At 28.9% G+C, this 20,941-nt stretch overlaps 1 protein-coding gene across 1 annotated transcript in view; it reads left to right on the top strand.

Moving 5' to 3' along the window:
* Positions 1-20,941, top strand: part of LOC107441319 (cartilage oligomeric matrix protein) — a 317,408-nt gene that overhangs the window by 267,646 nt on the left and 28,821 nt on the right. Inside the window, exons 12-16 of the mRNA XM_043046110.3 lie at positions 7,198-7,302; positions 12,261-12,368; positions 14,754-14,922; positions 16,960-17,078; positions 19,228-19,280. Of these exons, the coding sequence (XP_042902044.1) occupies positions 7,198-7,302; positions 12,261-12,368; positions 14,754-14,922; positions 16,960-17,078; positions 19,228-19,280 (554 nt within the window). The remainder of the gene's footprint in view (positions 1-7,197; positions 7,303-12,260; positions 12,369-14,753; positions 14,923-16,959; positions 17,079-19,227; positions 19,281-20,941) is intronic.

Below are 20,941 nucleotides of genomic sequence, written 5' to 3' on the forward strand. Positions count from 1 at the left end.
TGGCTAATACTACACCAGGAAGTAATGAAAGTAGCATAATGGTATACATTGATCATGAATAATAATTAAAAGAGCACGTTATTGAATTTACAGAGAATTAGGACGTATTGAACTTCAGAAATTAGTAGCAAAAGTTGCCACCTTTGGCAGAAATAACAGCATTTATCCACTAAATCGATTGCTTTAGATTGCTGGTACTACAGTCAAATCAGCTTCAAAACTATGCTTTAGTTCAGTCGCAGTTGTAACTGGTGGAGGCAAATCACTTGGTAACCATTTACAAGTTTTCAATCACTCATAGATCAGGAGAACTGGCTGGCCATGGAAAATTCCGGACATGTTATGCGTCCAGGAAGGTCAGGACATATGAGTACAAGTAGTCATGCCTTATCCAACGGGAAACTCGTGTTGTAGAAGACTTGAAAATATGACTACTGGTCATTAACCAGTCTAGATTGTGACAGTTAATCTTCAAAATCCCAAGAAAGAAAACAAGAGATGATTGACTCACATATCCAATACCCCCCAATATAATCACTGTTTTGTCATGGTGTAGTATGACGATGTCGAATGCAAATTGGCACTGTGCGTTTTAAATGATGCGCCTAACACGGATGTGGCCATTATGTACAACACAATAACAGAAACATAGGGATAAAGAATAGCTTTTTATTATAAGGGAAATATTGATAATGAAATTACATAATAATATAATATATATAATGATATTTGTATAGAAAAAAATTATTTAGAACTCTTCAGTTACCATTTTTTATATCATTATTACATAAGGGATTTGAGGTAATTATGCAATATTCCAAAGTTGAATGAATAAAAAATTTTCAGTGTTTGTTCATTGGTAAAGTCACTCGTTATACATTTTAGAAAACTGAGTTTATATTACGTTTTGGAAAAAACACCAAAATCAGTAATAATATCAAACTGGTTCAATACGATATTGATAACACTGGGAAACTAATTTTTTGTTGCATTTACGCAAATACTTCATCCTGCTTAATTAGGATGCGAGGATTTCAAATCTGAAAATAGTTTTAATTCTAAAGCTATAGATTTTAAAAAAAAAAAAAAACAGGCCTTTTCAGTCTATTTTTGCCGAAATGTACAAGTTTAAAATGAAATATATATATAACAAACTGTTACTGAAGATTGCGACGAAATTTTAGGACACATCAGCAAGATTTAAACTGCATACCTATGCCCGTAAATCCGTTATACGCCGCAAGGGGCACTTCTCCAATTAGAAACGATTTTCAAATCATCAGAGTTAAAACTAAATAGAAGCCTATGCCCGGAAATGTAATCGTCATCTGCAGCTAAAGGTACTTTCCTATTATGAACTGTTAAGAAGCAGTTCATAATAAGGAAGCGTCACTAGCGGTGTTTGAGGGCGTTTCCGTGCATGGTTTCTCATGCAGTTTTAATCCTTCTGGTATGCCCTAACTTCTCTTGAAGTTTCTCGTAACATTTATGCAACGCCTTGTAATATGTAACGTTTTAACTTGAACATTTCGTTAAGAAAGAGACAAAATATGTCATTGTAAAAAAATCTTTAGCCTGGAGAAGGAAAGATTTGAAACCAGGTTGTAGGATTGTAGATTTGAAACCAGTGACACGAAAGTATCTACGATCTGTTAAGTAATCTAATCTAAAATAATCATTTTAAAAAAATGGTTCCCCATTGTAGTTTAATATAAATATATTAAAGTTTGAGATTTTTATGCATGAGAATCTTTATGATCTAGAACGAATTGTTACTCACATCTGCTTTATAATTTTTTTTTAATCAAAAGCAATGTTATTTTACTTTGTTCAATAATAAACCTAATTACTAGCCCATTTGTCTTCATTCAAATTTAAATCATTTTTACATCACTATAACGATTTCAAAACACTTTAAATGATTCGAGCATCCTCGATGTCAAAATGAATTGCAAGAACATTAAACAAACGCTTTGAATCAAACTAAAATAGTTCAACAAAGTCGATTCCAATGCAGAAAACAACTAAAACAACTTATTCCGATCAATTATAAATTTGTTTCGAGTAATCCCAAGACTGCAAAAGGAGAGTTTTGTAAAGATGGCTCATTATCCAAATACTTTGCATTTCAATTAGTAGCAGAATTCTCATGATTTATGTACTTTCTTTGCTAATTCCCCGATGTCTGATGTCATACTGTTTATCTCCCCGCAAAACTCAATGAACGTAATGTTTGAAGATTCATTTCTGCGATCTTTTGTTCAAAGATATTTCAATTTTGTTGAAAAGCTCTCAAAGTTTCCAAACGTAAACATTTATAACGAGATAATTTCAACTCAAACATTCTTTTATCAATACTTTTCTTTCAGTTGGATTGTTGGATGTTTAGTTTTTAATCAATTAATAAATCCTTCTGTTTTGTATCCAAGAATATGTTGTACTGTTAGCATAATATGAAATTTAGTTCAAATAGAAGAATATAATACATCAAATTGTTTAGTTAGTTTTAAAATGAAAATGAATAATATTTTTTTAAGTTTGTTTTAAGTATATTTTATTCAAAGTAATTGAATTTTTTATAGCAATAATTTCAAGGTTCAAGTATCAGAGATTTTGCAAGGATTCATTCTTTTTATTTTTAAATTAGTGAAAAGAATTAGGGTGAAGTGAAAGCAGCTTTCAAATATTTTATTCCATGAAACTATTTTGAGTCAATATTGTTTTTGATTGGTTATTTTCAACACTTTAAGACACCGAGAAATATACGGTAAGATTTTTTAGTTTACCTACGTGAAAACAATATCTTAAGGGTATGTTTTACTAGGAAACTGCTGTGACTACGTTCAAACTTTTTATAGACTGGAGCTGAAAATAATTTTAGTCACTTTCTTTCGATCTCACTGTGTGGTATTTGGAAAGTCTATTTTGTTGATGTTACCAAAACATATTAATGCTTAGCGAATAGGGTACGACGTCAGGCGAATCTAACAGGAACATATATATCTATGTACATATACTACATAATTATTGCATCACGGACATCAAATCTGTGATCGACTGCCAAGTCACACAAATTAGGGGTGGAAAAGGTTTTATTTAAACTGATTTATTATTTGAATATCTTCAATATGCAGTATCAATATCACCAATTTGCAGTGTAAATACCTTCAATATGCAGTGCAAATACCTCCAATATGCAGTGTAATCATCTTAACTATACAATGTAAACATCTACAATACGTAGTGTAAAATTTTCTAATATGTAATGTAAATTTCTTTAATATGTACTGTAAACATTTCGAATATGCAACCATAACTTATTCAATATGTAAAAAAATTCACAAGTGAATTTTCTTACATTAATAGTAATAGTTTTATAAATATTATTATTTTAATTGTATAAAAACAGTGGTTAGCTACTTTTCTGTGCAATCATGTATTTATGATTGTTTTCTTATGAGTGCATTCAAATGTACACACATCAAATGTTTCTTTTTTTTATTTGATATGAAAAGCAAAGACATAATATAAAATTTTTATTGTATTTATTGTGATATTATGAATCGATTTCAAAATAATTTCATGCGAATGAAAAAAGTAGGCTGAAGCTTTTTATTCACTAAATATTTCATACACAACATTTTTTAAATTATATTATCTAATTATTCGAACTAAAAAACCATTAAATACCTGTCATCAATAAATTAAACGAAATATAATGATTTATAACCTGAAACACATCTTCTCACCTAATAAGAAATAATTTCAAATTAACATTTTTTAATCAATTACAAAACTGATTCAAATGAATTAAAAAGCGACTAGAATAAAATATCTAATGATAGCTCATTCACAGAATAATTTGCGTTTCAATTACAAGTTCGAGAAAATTTATGCTTTATATTCGCGATCTTTGTTAATTACCTGAGGCTTAATTTTATTACTTTCATTTCGTCTTAAAGCTCAATGCACGTAACGTTTAAATATTCATTTCTTTGCCCAAGGGTATCGCAATCGTTGTTCAGTGACGATATCACGAGACTCAAAAGTATCACGAGAATTTTTCAATAAGGAATAAAGAAATAAAGGTTGTTCTGCTTTATCTTTATCTTCACTCCATATTCTTGTTCATTTCAAAGTTAATTGATTGAATTCTATGGTTTATATTTGTTTTTCTTAATAAAAATTATTAAATTTTTAAAAATTCGGTTAAATAATATATCGATTTAATTAATGTAAATTAAAGCTATGAGTTGCTACAAAAATACTTGTTGAAGATATTCTATATTACATGTATATGTATTTATATAATGTTAAACGAAGATGCGCAATCAATAAAGACATTGAGTGTTTCAATATTGATTTAATTACTTTGGAAAATATGATGCGATCTGTGGTCTTTAATAGAATGAGAAAGAGATCTCCTTCACGTTACTGTTGTCTATTAATATAACAATTTCCAAAGTAGATTGCCTCTTTTCTCAACCAAGAATCTATTATGAAATAGAAAGATGTAAAAATTCTTCTCAAAGTAGAATACTTGTTTTTCAACCAAGCAGCCGTCATGTTATAAAGAGATATGAAAATTCTTTTCAAAGTAGAATGCCTCCTTATCAACCTAGCTGCTGTCATGTAACAAAAAGGTATAAAAACATTTTGAAGGTAGAATACCTCTTTCTAAACCAAGCAGTTCTCATGTAATAGAAAGATATAAAAACCCTTTTCAAAGTAGAATGCCCCTATCTCTGCCTAACAGCTGTCATATGCAACAGTAATGTATAAAAATAGTTTTCAGAATAGAATTCCTTCTTCTCAACCAAGCAGCTGTCGTGTAGCAGAGCGCTATAAAAATCATTCCCAAAGTAGAATACCCTCTTCTCAACTTAGAAGCCGTCATGTTACTCATTTTGATGAGTGCGATAGCCCTTGCATTTTATAAAGAATCATCAAAGTAGAATACCTCTTTCTCAACCAAGCAGTCGTCACGTAATTAAAAGATATAAAAACCCTTTTCCTAGTAGAATACCTCTTTCTTAACCTAACAGCCGTCATGTAACAGAAATATTATGAAAATCCTTTTCAAAGTAGAATGCCTTATTCTCAACCAAGCAGCCGTCATGTAGCAGAGCGCTATGAAAATCATTCCCAAAGTAGAATACCCTCTTCTCAACTTAGAAGCCGTCATGTTACTCATTTTGATGAGTGCGATAGCCCTTGCATTTTATAAAGAATCATCAAAGTAGAATACCTCTTTCTCAACCAAGCAGTCGTCACGTAATTAAAAGATATAAAAACCCTTTTCCTAGTAGAATACCTCTTTCTTAACCTAACAGCCGTCATGTAACAGAAATATTATGAAAATCCTTTTCAAAGTAGAATGCCTTATTCTCAACCAAGCAGCCGTCATGTAGCAGAGCGCTATGAAAATCATTCCCAAAGTAGAATACCCTCTTCTCAACTTAGAAGCCGTCATGTTACTCATTTTGATGAGTGCGATAGCCCTTGCATTTTATAAAGAATCATCAAAGTAGAATACCTCTTTCTCAACCAAGCAGTCGTCACGTAATTAAAAGATATAAAAACCCTTTTCCTAGTAGAATACCTCTTTCTTAACCTAACAGCCGTCATGTAACAGAAATATTATGAAAATCCTTTTCAAAGTAGAATGCCTTATTCTCAACCAAGCAGCCGTCATGTAGCAGAGCGCTATGAAAATCATTCCCAAAGTAGAATACCCTCTTCTCAACTTAGAAGCCGTCATGTTACTCATTTTGATGAGTGCGATAGCCCTTGCATTTTATAAAGAATCATCAAAGTAGAATACCTCTTTCTCAACCAAGCAGTCGTCACGTAATTAAAAGATATAAAAACCCTTTTCCTAGTAGAATACCTCTTTTTTAACCTAACAGCCGTCATGTAACAGAAATATTATGAAAATCCTTTTCAAAGTAGAATGCCTTATTCTCAACCAAGCAGCCGTCATGTAGCAGAGCGCTATGAAAATCATTCCCAAAGTAGAATACCCTCTTCTCAACTTAGAAGATGTCATGTTACTCATTTTGATGAGTGCGATAGCCCTTGCATTTTATAAAGTATCATCAAAGTAGAATACCTCTTTCTCAACCAAGCAGTCGTCACGTAATAAAAAGATATAAAAACCCTTTTCTTAGTAGAATGCTTCCTTCTCAACCTAGCATCCGTCATGTATCAGAAGTATATAAATGGCCTTTTCAAAGTATAGTATGCCTTCTTCTCAACCAAGCAGCCGTCATGTAGCAGAGCGATATAAAAACCTATTTCCGAAGTATTAGGTGGACCGGAAAGTAATATCGTTTCGGTGCACTTGATATTTGTTATCAAGATTTTATTTTTAATCAGTAATGTATTCACCCTCGTTAGCAACAACCTTATAATGCCGGATAGAAAATGAATCGAAATGGATCGAAAAAAATAATTGGTTTTTTAGACTAACGAATATTTAATGCGCCGAAACGACATTACTTTCTGGTCTATCTAATAAAATACCTTCTTCTCAACTTAGAAGCCGTTATGTTACTCATTTTGATGAAGACGCTAGCCTTTGCATTTAATAAAATTACAACTTAACTTCGCTATCCTAGTTAAAGGTTATAACTCAGTTAGAAAGTTATAACTGACTTTTCTACAACCTGCAGCTATGCTTCAAAATTATGCTTTTCAGGTTCTTCAAAGCTTCATCAATAGCAAAAATTATTAAAAGTACAAATTTTACTGTTGCTTTTCTTTTGTTATAATGTAAAAACTACAATAAGCTAATTTACATAAAAATATTGTATAACTGATTTTTTTTTACTCTTTTTATAAAAATTATAACATTTATTACAAACCATAAAGGCTGCATATGTCCAAGCATTTCAGTGGTTTATGTGATACAATAAATGAGAGATTCTTATTTATTTATTTTTTAAATTGTGACTAACTCTTAAGAAATCGATTTTATGGCGTTTCACTTTATCGTTGATACTTATTGATTTGAGTTATTAAAAAAAGCATTATGAATTTTATTATAGTATCAGTACCCATGAATGCTGTAATCATTTCTTGTACTTAATAGCACAAAATTTTAGGGGATTTTCATGTTCAAAGAATTTCAAACAGCAGTTTTAAATTTCAAAATGGAGATAAACTAGTTACTCATTCAAATTTAACTCTTTACAGTGCCGAGTCGGATGGGCAGGAGATGGCAAAATCTGTGGACCAGATAAAGATTTGGATGGATGGCCAGATGTTGAACAACCTTGTTCTGGAGATAGATGCAAGGCTGTAAGTTTCAATTATTACGATCTCAAATTTTTAAGGAATCACTATGTAATTTACAGTTTCCGTTGAAAAAATTGTAAATAGGAAATTATTTTTTAATATATGAAAACTAAAGGAAAATCGTATCCTACACCAACATTCCAATCAGAATTGTACTCAATTTGATCAACATGAAATGAAGTTTACATTTTGATGCAATCTATATCGTGACCAAATTCATACTTTTAAAGTTTTCTGATACCATGCGCTTTTTTTTAAAAATTTATATTAATTCTTTTAAACGTGTTTCTAAAAAGAACTTATTTAAAACCAATGGTAGTTGAATAGAAAAAAATATATTTCTGCATTCAAAAGCAAAGTTAATAGGAAAGTGATACCAATCCGTTTAGGAGAAACATAAGAAATCGACACGAATGATGCTGAGAGTAATGGAGTAAAGGCATCTATTTGTCTTGCAGAACCGTATGAAATCACCAGGCTATCATTGACGACAATGATGCTTAATTAATGTAGTTAACATGTATTAATTGAAATTAAAAAAAAATTATTTATGAACTAAAAATCAAAAATAAGGAGGTTTCGTATTCAGGAGGTTTCATTTATAAAAGTAAGGAGGTTTCATTTTAGGAAACTGTAAAGTAAAAAAAGTGGAAAATTACTGTTGACACTAATGCTCAATTAATATTGATAACCTGCATGAAATGAAATGAAATGAAATAAAATAAGCTATGTATAATCTATGTATATAAATGAAATAAAAATAAAAGCCAAGTTAATGGGAAATTCGTTTAGAAAAACAATAGAAAATCGCCACTCACAGATGACGCTTAATTCATGTGTATCACTGACTGTAATATATACTACTGGTATTATGGTAATTGGCGAATTGGTTTTGATAAGAATTCTGCAACTGGGTTTCCGTAGTTTCAGAAAATATTTTTTCCAGTGGTAGCTAAGATAGTGTATTAATATTTTAATAAATTAGAATTAAATTAACTTTTTTCCACCACTACATATAAATATTTTAACAGTAAATTAAAGTTCAGATGGAGAAATCACCATGTTCCAAGATCCTTATCAAGTTCTAATATTATTTTCTTAAATTTCGCTTTAGTTGGCTGCCACTGACTAATATATTTTGCACAAAACTCAAATGTTGAAGGGTAATGTAATAAGTACCAAATATATTAATATAGGTATAAAATATTTTATTGATGTATTTGTTGGTTATTAGATGTGAACTAATATTATTCAGTATACTTTAAAATTAAGTGTTTTCAGGCTCATGGAAAGGGATATGTACCTGATAAAATCACTGGATTTCGGTAAATTTTAACTATCATTGGCGACATTTGACTATCATTTTGACTATGAATTGACCCGTGAGCAATAGTATCGTGCAAAATGATGCTAAATACCTTTTATCTTTATTCCAATGGTATGAAAATTACAAAAAAAGAGCTATGCATCAGTTCAATAACGTAGAGCCCCCGAAAATCGCAACATGTAATATCAAATAAAAGAAATTAACTTATTTAATCCATATTGATTAAAAAGCTTAGTGGAGGAACCAGGTAAGTGACATTTTAAGAACGAACAAAGACGAATTATTTTATTACCAATTTATTAAAAGGTGGGATTAATAATTCTTTGCTTTATTTTAATTTGCCACTGCCGTATTTGAAATAAAAATCATGCAAGCATGCTAAACACTATTGTGTCTTAGTTATCTGAAGATAAAAGTGAAGGTAAAAACAGTTCTGTGTATTAAACATACTCACTTTGACACAACCACTTTACTATGTTTTCTCTAATTCATTAATTCTCCTAAAATGTCACTTACCTGGTTCTTCCATAAATCTCTTTAATTGTGTCGGTGTATGCTTTTCAGTTTAGAGCGTGAATGCGTTGTGTTTCTCAGTACTGATTTATTGATTCTTTTTTTATTATTCATCCCTTGTGAAGAACGGGTATTCAGCTAGTATGATATATAACATAATATAATATATCAAAAACGTATTTCTCAGTTTTATAAAAATAAAACTAAAGACTAGTCACACACTTCAGAAGTAAACAATGTATCGACGCTAATCATTGAATGCTTATGCTATCCTAAAAATTTTGGATAATGTATAAAATGGAATATTTAAAATTTATAATTGTTAATCAGAAGATCTATTGAATGAAGAATTTCTTTTAGAATTAAAAGGGAATTATATTTCGATTAAAAACATTCTATGTGCCTAAATTCGCAAGCTGATTCAAGGAAAATTCCGACATAAAAACTAATATACATTCCGATATTCAATATATGAATGGAAAAAAAACGCAGATCAATATGAGGCTTAAATTTAACTTCCTTCGTAGATACATTTTGATTTGGCAGCTTACTGCTTTTTTTCCCTCTTTTTTTCAGGAAGCATTTCCTTTTGCTACTTAAAAACGTTGTTAATATCCTGTAAAATAAACAATTTTTGAAAATAAACGATTTGCAATACTAACAAAAAAAACTACTTCTACATAATCAATGAAATTCTCTTTTTCTTCAGCTTTATAAAGAATCCCTTTAATTCTTTTATTTTGAAATTTATTCAAACCATAAAAAAATCTAGATTAAAGAATCGTAAGATAATAAAACCATTCACATTATAGGTTTAAAAACTGCTATGATTAAAGCTACTTTAGCAAAACGTTAGATAGATTATAATTTTTTGTTACTTAAGTCCAAAACAACCACATCAGTAAAAAAGCTCCATTTTTAATTAAATTTTCTTCCTCAAAATATTCTTTTAATCTTCTCTTTATAAGCATTTATTTTTTTCCCCAATTTATATAAAACCCGGTGTCCTTTCTGTCTTTTCGAGGTATGGTGTTTCAATTAAGCAAATAAAGTTAATTAAAAATGGCCTGTTTTTTTCTACGATAGTTGAGCTGTTTGTGAGTTAATTTGTTTTTCGGGCCACTCAACGGAAATAGATGACCGAGAATGAACGAAATGATAATAAGAAAAATATATAAAAAACTTTTTTATTAATTCATGAGATAAAACAGTCCGGATAAGCAGTTTTAATTTTATTCCGTTTTCTACATATAAAACTTCAAAGGGGGAAATAAGATTTCATTCTTAGAATTAAAAATAAAATCAAAGACATTAATTATTTAATTTGTTTTTTTTTATTTAAAACATACTGATATTGTTACATTGTTTTCCGCTCACGAGGAAACTTTTTTACGATTTAATAATTCAGAAAAAGTTCGATTGATCTGTATACTCGTGCACTAGTATACTACTTAGAATTAAAAATAAAATCAAAGAAATTAATTATTTAATTTGTTTTTTTTTATTTAAAGCATACTGATATTGTTACATTGCTTTCCGCTCATGGGGAAACTTTTTTACGATTTAATAATTCAGAAAAAGTTCGATTGATCTGTATACAAGTGCACTAGTATACTAGTTAGAATTAAAAATAAAATCAAAGAAATTAATTATGTAATTTGCTGTTTTATTTAAAACATACTGATATTGTTACATAGTTTTTCGCTTATGGGGAAATTTTTTTTATGATTTTATCAATTCAGAAAAAGTTGATCTGTATACCCGTGCACTAGACTCCGTTTAAGTTTTATTTTGTATACCGATGATCGCAAAGCTATCTCCCACTTAAATACAAAAAATATCTTTCAAATAATGAAAAGAATTACTTCATTACTTACTATATCAGTAAGTCATATTGAACAATCTAAGTATTGAATCATCCAATTTCATAATTGATTATAATACAAAAACAAATAATTGGACAAAAAAAGACAAATATAAAACAAATAATTGATTTTGTTCATCGTTTAAAACTAAAGTATATCTTAATTCTCAATAATGTAACGTATTATCCTTTAGAGAAATGTATGGACAACATGAATTCAAAACAATCAGTGATCAGATACTGCAAATCAAAGCACTTCAGCACCAGCAAATTGGGGATTAAAAGGATCATGGATGTTAAGGGTCCAAATTTTTAAGGTCTGCTAGAGGTGTGATGGTAATAGGTCATAACTAAGTACCGGGTACCTCTATATCTCACATTAGCTGGTACCCCTAGATTTAAAGCTGGGTATAATTAAAATCTTTACTGTGAATATAATCAACTCAATGTCTTGACTACTGTGCCATCGCCATTCTTATTGCAAATAGCTTGTAAAACCGGATCTGAGACGTTTATTTTTCAACTTTGAGTTTCATTACCAAAAACCTTTTAGAAGGCACATTTTCAACTAATTCAGTTTCTTCTCTTAATTTTTATGTAACCGTTTTTGGTACAAATAAAAATTTTTGCAGGGTTCTCTTTTCGCGTATTAATCAAACTGTTGAAATTTATTTACCAATTTTTTAAAAAAATTTCAATACTAATATTTTATAAGATTCTTTTTTATATTTTAATTATTAACTAATTTTGTCAACAAAAATTGAAAATTTAAAAAAAAAATACGATCTTATTTTGGACAGCGAAAAACATTTCTAATAAAACATTTTCTTTTATGGCGTTTTGTGAGTAAAAGGCTTAAAAAAAAGTAAGAGGTATCCATATTTATGTTGTCGTGTGCTGTGTTTCACTGTTAAAACAGTGCATTGATCACATTTTACTAACGAGAGCTAATAAAAATGAATGTTCATTTATTTATATAAAGAAAAATATTAGTCATTTGCATTTATAAAACACTTTTATGATGTTTTTCCTTTTCTATATTTACATATAAAAAATATTTCCTTTTACGAAATATACGAACAGCCTGTACAAAAAAACTCTCAATTAGATAATACTGAAATCGATGCAGAATTATTTTTTTCCAATTAATGACTTATGAAGCACATTATCTAGGCCATCTAAATAATTGAATATCTGAAATCAATATATATTTGACTATTTTTACTTAAGTTAGTTGCTGATCAATACATCTTGCAGGATAATTGTCCCGACATCCCCAACAGTGGCCAAGAAGATGCAGATAAGGACGGGATTGGAGATGCTTGTGACGAGGATGCCGATAACGATGGAATCATCAACAATCCGGTATAGTGTTTGTCAGATATTAGTGCACATTTCTCCTTCACTTAACCTTAACTAGGATAATAGATCAATAAAGAAGATGAACAAAGAACCTTTAGTGCTACAATAACACAATATAAGGAATAATAAGAGATAATAGTTTTACAAGAAGGGAATTTTGTAGTTATATCGTATTTCATTTACATTAACTGATTGATTAATAAATAAAGAAACAAAATTAATGGGACTTAAATTGATTAATTAACTGAAATATGTATTGAATAAAATAGTTTTGAAATAATATCAAATATCTCCCAAAAGTTACCGATGATTTAAAAAATCAATTAGAGAAAGGCGACGCCGAAATATACGGTTTGCTACGTTCCAGTTATATATCTTTAAATTACAAATAAAATTTATTTCAAAGTAAAAAACAGTAAAACGACGTTTTCTTCCGCATGTCAAAGTATTTCATGAGAAATATATGTATGGTTGTTTTGTCCTGAAATTACAGCACGATATCGGTTCTGTAAATGGTGGTTATTTTGAAAGTATGATTAAAGTTTACTTAATAAACTTAAATATGTATTGAATAAAATAGTTTTAAAATTAGCGATGATTTGAAAACAAAACAAAAACAAAATAGTTACAAAATTTACCAACATATGGTGCTATTCAGTATAAAAATAAACAGTGAAATGATGTTTATTGTTGCTTGTCAGAGTATTCAAAAAGAAATATATGTATGGTTTTCTATTAGTTTCTGTTGAAAATATTTTATGCGCTATGCAAATTATTTATCAAGTGAAATATTTGTGGCGTAACTACCACTATAAATGTTAAATACCAATTCACTAGTATATAAGACATGTTAACTTGATTCTATCTGGTGGTACCTTTTGATAGATGAAGGTTGACATAGTCGATAATAAAATCCCCTCAAATGTGGCGTAACTACCACTATAAATATTGATTACCAATTCACTTATATAAGACTTATTAACTTGATTCTATCTGGAGGTACCTTTTGATAGATGAAGGCTTACATAGTCGATAATTAAAACTCCCTCCTATTCTTTGAAAGTTATATTTCCTAAAGTGGCAACATCTTCAAATCATGTTATGTGAACCTACTCGAGGAACAGAGTAAAAGATGAGTCTGGTAGAAAGATCAACTCAGCTGTAAGTGACAGTGGGTTCATTCCAGATTTCAACGAATTGAAACTCACTATGATGTTTAAATAACTTTGATACTTTGTACTAATATACAACTACCATGTTTTTATTTAAGGACAAAGCAAGCTGTATATTTAATACAACAAATATTATTTTTGATTTTCAACTTCGTCAATCTTAGACTTTACACAAGTGTATTCACACCATATTGTTTTCCTCAGATAGCAGCGTAATATATTCTCTGTAAATGATATTTATTTTGAAAGCATTGTTTTATAACTGCAGCGTTGACAAATTTTGTAACTAGTTTAAGAAATTGATGAGAATAAAATCTGGTTCACTCACAGCAAGACTCAGAAATCATGCATTTCTGTATCCTTCCATTTTTTCTAAAAAATTATATTCATATCGTTGGTAATTTTTTGTTACCAGTAAATTACTATTGATTAAAGTTTATATAAAAATAAAATTATTCAATTTTTGCCATAAATGTTAGTTATGTGTATTCTTACTTTGATAAAAAGTTGCAGTGGACTGATCGTTAAGACACGGTTCCCAGCGGATCACCGAAGTCAAGCATCACTGGCTACGGTCAGTGTGCAGGTGGGTGACCACTCTGATTAGTCTGCGTAGGGACCAAGGGTGTGCTGTATTGGTCCTCGTTAAACTGTTTTACCGTGAAGTGATCGACTTCGCGTGCAAGTCGTCGGGTTACCAAAGAGTGGGAGCCATCCCCTCCGCAGAGGATCAAACCTGTGATGGTATGTCTTCGGATCATCCTCAGAGATGTTTCCCAGACCGTCTCCAATAGCCCATAGAGCAGCTCTAGTGCGACGTTAATGAACTACAACTACAACTACTTTGATAAAATTTATGGTTTGTAATTAAAGCACTTATACTTCTAGAAAAATGTTGTAAAATCTGTATACATAAAATATATAAAATTGAAATAAATTATTTCAAAGTTTTACGGAATCGTTCCTTCTAAGATCAATATGTGTGTCCAACTCTTCAATCTGCTACATTTAAGCAACTCCATTAAATTCAATAATAGATCTCTATAATTGGTTTAAATCCACACGCACTTTGTGCTTTTATGTTTATCAATTTTTAATTTGAAAAAATATCCTAATTAACCCTTCTACATATACTGAAAATAATTTTATTCCTGTTATTAGTGATAAAATATTTGATGAATCAACTGATTGATCTTTCATTGATTTTTAATTTAAGGACAACTGTCCCTTGGTTCCAAACCCAAATCAAGAAGACACAGATGTTGATGGTCCAGATAGATTGGGTGATGTTTGCGATAATTGCCCAACGATTCCAAATGCCGATCAAATTGACGCAGATGGTGATGGTATTGGTGATGCCTGCGATCCTGATGCAGATGATGACGGTAATATTAAAGTTTTCATCAGAATTTCTCATAATAATATTCGTTAATTTCAATATTTTCAAGAGTATATGAGATGTAATTTCGCAAGTTTTCTACAGAACAATAAATTTCTTTTGAATATACCGAATTATAAAAATCATTAGTTTTTTAAGTAATCATTTGCTTTTAAAATATTAGTTTTTTTAACTAACATTTATGAAAATTAAATATTCCGTTAAATTATCACCTTTTAATAATTTTTTTGATCAAATCCTTATCTTTATCCATTCAATTGCTTAAAATATTATTTTTTTAAAATATTGTAAGAGAGGTTTATTACACTTACAGTAACTACTACTATAGTATTTTTATAAAAGAATACTACACACTATGAAAACCCAAGATTTTTCAAACTTTTTTTCATATTTTTAATGATTAAGCACAATTTAGCCATTTTTTATGATTTTAATTATGTGTCATTGGTAGTAAAGTTTCATACGTTTGCACTTTTAAAAAATTTAAATGGGTAACTCTATTAGTTTAATCAGAAATAACTAAAATTCCTCATAAGTAACTATGTTTTATAATTCATATATTTTTTTCAAAATACAACATAAAATCCATAAGTTTGTAGTTATTGTGTGAACTAAATTATATTCACTATAACAAAATGACGAAGGAAAATATTTTTAAAACATGCTGATCTGTTTATAATTTGTTAAAAACATTATCAATAAATATAAGAACTTTGATTCTAACAAAAATAACTTGTATCCTAGTCACATTTTATTCACATTTTTTATCTTTGTTCATAATTCAGTAGCGAAGTGCATTATGAGTATTTACAATACATGATGGTCTTTTACGAAACTTTTTACACTATTTTGTACTTTTGATACCATTTTACACTATGTAAAAAAAAATTTGGTCCTTTTTTCTAAACTACTTTTAAAAAGCACATCACTACCTATATGACATTCTAAAAACGCCTTTGCCAACGATGTTTATTTTCCTCAAGATTTCAATATTCGAAATTTATTTTAACCAAGAAATATAACTAAATATAAACGAAAATAAAAATAATTAAAAATTATTCATTAATAATTATCAATTAGACAAATTGATGAAAAGGTGTATCAATATTTGCAATAAATAAGGACAGCTCAAATAACTATGATTATGCAAAATTCCAAAAGCTATAATAATTTGTTTAAAAAAAGTATCTATCTGTTTAGAAACTTTCTTCTTTTACAGTATATCTTTTTGAGTTTTTCGCTTGAAAGGTTTCACGTATATCAAAGAATATTAATGTAACTAACAGTCAGATTCATCTGAAAGAATAAGTAAAAATAATAAGATCCCATATTGAGAACTTTTTATGCCACCATATTTATTCCAAATTTTCTCATCATATAAGTATCGCAACTAAAATTTAGATTAAATTTATTTCATTTCTATTAAAAAAATTCATTCACATATTGAGCAACTTTCCAGCGTTTTCAGTTGCCCGTACAGATTGCACAACACCTCCAGATTTCAGGTACGTACATATTAACACGTACAGATTTCACAATTATTCAAAAAACAAGATTACAAGTAATCAGATTCAAATCAATCCATCAATCAATTCTAGCTAAAACAATAAAATCCCATTTTAAGCAACTTTCTAGTGTTACTCTGTTTTCAAGTTCTTCTTTAATCAGGATTCTCAAACTTTCACAAATATCAAAAATACAAATAGAACTACTAACAATCGAATATAATTCAATCCACTTTAATTCATTTTATTCAACTTTAAGTATTTTATATAATATTTTAGTAAATAACTCAAAGTATACAACGAATTATTAAACTTACTTAAGCAAATTTATATACTATTAAAGCATAATTGTCCAGTTTCTATTCAAATACTCTGTTGTAAACATTAATTTTAATGAATTTCATATAATGTTATGTAATTACATGATTGCTCTAAGACATGAGTAATTCATTCTCCGAGAATGCAAGTAAAGTCTTAATCAATTCAACATCCAACAATGCAAGCACTTTGTCGTTTAGGTATTCCAAATGTAGTGGACAACTGCCCACATACACCCAACGGAGATCAACAAGACTCGGATGATGACGGTGTTGGAGATGCCTGCGACAATTGCCCATCTGTTGCCAACCCTTTACAAGTAAGTTAAATCTTGTCCATCATTCCAACGATGTTAATGGAACAAATTAATTCATACGAAGTTATGAATTACTCGTAAATTTAAACTCTCGTTATTGTTTAACGGTGGGAAATATGTTGCATTTTAATTATGTATATTTAACTAGTAGAATTCATGAAAATATAATTTACTTGCAATATGATAAACATTTGTGTCGAAGAATATAATATTTGAAGAAAAAAAACTCTCCTGTACAAGCACTTAAACTATCTCATGACTTAATTACTACACAAAGCAGTAATTTGTTAATGCAGCTAATACAGATACCTTTATTTAAATAACATTATAATTTAATTTATTTAGTTTTATTGTTTAAAATTATAATCAATATTTTAAATTTAAAATATGAAATGAATAATTGGAGCTCAAGGATATACTTAGTATGGGAAAAACTTCATGAGCTTCAAAAATTAAGGTGAAAAAGTAGACAGGTTTTGTGTGCTCAAAACAAAGGTAAACATTCCAAAGAGTCCAGTTACCAACGAAAAAGGAAAAATAAAATCAAAGTGAAATATAAAATAAGAAAAGCCCTCGATATTCTTGTCAGTAACTTGCCACTGCATTCCACTTGGAAATGCATCCTACTCTGATTTGCACCTTTTAGCACTCGAACAACCTATATATATTTTTCTTTTATCATTATTATTTTCAACTTCATTTTCAAATTCTTACTATCAATTAAATTTTATTAGGCGTAAGATCCTGAGAAGTAGAAATGAGGAACTTTGTATTTAAAGCTTTGTCTTTAAAGCTTTGTCTATTTAAAGCTTTGTCTTTGTCGAATTATATTATTCTATATTTCTAAACATACAATTCTGAAAAAAACTCTGATAAAATTATCGTACTGTTTAGTAATGACATTTCTGGTAAAGAAAACCATAATTCTGATTAACGAAATACGGCCTTTAAATCATTTATTTGGTAATTTTTCTGTTAAATATGGTAACGGCTAACAGGAAATTCTCAAATTATAGTTCTTAATACAACGCATTTAGTAATAAATACAAAACTGAAAAGTAATTTTAACGAAATGACTGGTTTATGCCACGTGCTCTAACATATGATTAAATTACCAAATATTTCTACAGTTACCAAATTTTATCACATATTATAAAACCATATTTTATTGTCAATTTCAAAACCATTAGCAAAGCGCTTCTGTAAAAATAATGAAGCATTTTTGAGTTTCCTTATAACCAGAAACACAGCAAAATTTTCCATGCTCTTGTAATTTTGACCATACTTTTTTTCTCAACATAGTTTCGATTTCGTAAATTCCAACAAATTCGACTTAAAAAAAGAATGTCTGGATCCCAGATTATCATCAATAATATTCAGATGGAAAACAAAATTTTCAAGGCTAAAAAATTATTTAGAAAAATTCTAAATTTTTATTATGGTGAAGAAATCGATTTACTAAGGAAGTTGTGTTTGAATATGTTGATGGAAGGCAGCATTAGTAGAATATTTATCCTGAAAACGGCGATTAATACTATTTGAAGAAGAAATGTTGTTCTTGGGAAATGGTGCTTGAAGATGTTGATAATTTATGAAATTTATTGAAACTGTTTTAATAAGGAATTAATCATGCATGATAAAAAATAAATTGCCTATTTTTGCGAACCTGGAGCTTCAAAATAAATATTAATCTTTATTTTTACTAAAATCAAAATTAAAATTTTTTAAAAACTACGTTTTTGTAGTGGAGAATAATAATTAAAAAACAAAAATTTGAAAAACGAAAAACGTGGAGCGCATGAAATACATAACAGTAACAGTATGTGTGCTCATGAGAATATGAGTATGTATATCTGTAATTGTATCTGAATGTGGGTGGGTATGTGTATGAGTAAGAAAATGTGTAGACCCCCACCCTTGTGACATCTCTCGTGAAGGGCCTAACATCTGTAGTTCAAAATTCTAGAGCTCTATTAAATGGGAAACTTATTTCATGCTAAACCTGCATTTTTGTATTTAAATATTCCTTATGATTGGTTTATGCCTTTAAAAAGAAATGTGCGATTTTAATAACTTCTATTGTAAATTATTATAAAATTATTTTAATTTAATTATCATTTAATTATTAAATTATTTAAAATTATTTTTGCAGATAGATACTGATAAAGACAATATTGGTGATGACTGTGACAGCAACATCGACAGGTAAGACTTTAATTTATCGAAGATTTAAAACTAAAAACTTTTTGCCTTAAGTTTTTCCGTTTGGAACTAAAAACATTTGAAAATTAGTTTTATTTTTCTTGAAGTATTTTTTGATAGGAAATGACAAAAGTTGCTCGGTTTTTTAAACGGTTTTTCTGTGCTGTTTAAGGAAGTTAACTTTTCGCAACTCTCTGCATTATGCAATCTGACAGTTTACGAACGTAAAGCTTATTGGATGTTTTCTCTTAAAAGGTTTTGTGTCTCGCACTTAAATTCTCGAATAAGTTAATAAAGAAAAACTATTTGAAGAGAAAAGCCATTCCAATTGTTTCCTTAATAGCATTTTTTAAGGAAAAAGTAATCGATAAGTCAAATTGCCTTTACGACATCTTTCCATTTAGAACTTTTCACAAAGGTTAAAGACAATTTTGATGAAAGAATAATGTAATAAATTTAAATGGTTTTAATTTTTGGCACTAATTTCTTACAAGTACTCAAGTTTTAATTTGATATTAAAACTGATTCAAAATAAGATCATAAAATAAATTCTACTGTATTAATGATGTAATGCGAACAAACAAATGAATAATGAATGTTAAAAGTTTTAAAAGATATGATTAAGAAATTTTAGCAAATAAATCTTTGATTGAAAGTGATTTAATAAAATAAATTTGAGAAAAAATTGTCTCTATTATATTTTTTATTAATTCCGCAGTATAAATTATTTTATCTGTTTGGATGAAAAGAAATGTTTGTAAAGAAAAGAATTTTTTCAATGAAAAAAATTTATATTCTGGTTAAGTTATGATTTTGAATGAGTATGTTTAATCCCCTTGCCGTTGGACTAACCGTGGAAAGTTTACGTGGTTTTCCTCTCAATGCAATTCAAATGGAGGTTAGTTATATTAAAAAGTCCTTCTCAAAGGCTAGTATGTTCCAATGCTTGTTCCAGGAGTTCCCTTCTCCTCTGGATTGTGGTTTAAAATTACAAAGCTACGGAGTTGAACATTGATAGCCGTAAACTCAGGATTGGGTCGGCTGTTCAAAAACGTTATTAGAATTAAGAATAAAATAAAACAACTGTTTAATTAGGTCTCTCTGTGATCTTCTATAATTAAAACTAATGTATACTGTACTTATTAAATCGCTATCAGTAGTCTGTTTTCATCGCTTTGAAAAATATATGCATTGTTTTTCAAGGTGAAATATAGATATTTTAGATCTTATTCAAACCACACTAAACATTACCTATAAATTTTACTTTTTAAAATAAATAATTAAAATAGTTACAAAATATCTCCCATCCTGGCATTATTAAAACATTAAATGTTAGAAAGCAATTACCTACACAAACGACAATTATTCTCTGGAAATTAAATACTATTATGGCAATACTATTACATGTATGTAACCGACAAAGTTTAGAATCCATCAATCTACAGAACATCGAAGAATTTTATAGAATGTCTGCAAAGTATGAAACGGCTAAACATTTAACACACCGCTTGCCTAGGCATATATAGAATCCTACATGACTTACTGGCAGAATGTAAAATGTCATGATTTCAAATATTTAATTCATTTATCCTTAATATTAGCAATGTTAGCCCTAACAGTAATAAAATTTAAATCATTTTTCAAACTTTTGATTTAAAAAAAAA

This window comes from Parasteatoda tepidariorum, chromosome 6, assembly GCF_982258835.1.
Source record: "Parasteatoda tepidariorum strain Cologne lab strain chromosome 6, Ptep-v5.0, whole genome shotgun sequence".
Lineage (NCBI taxonomy): Eukaryota > Metazoa > Arthropoda > Arachnida > Araneae > Theridiidae > Parasteatoda > Parasteatoda tepidariorum.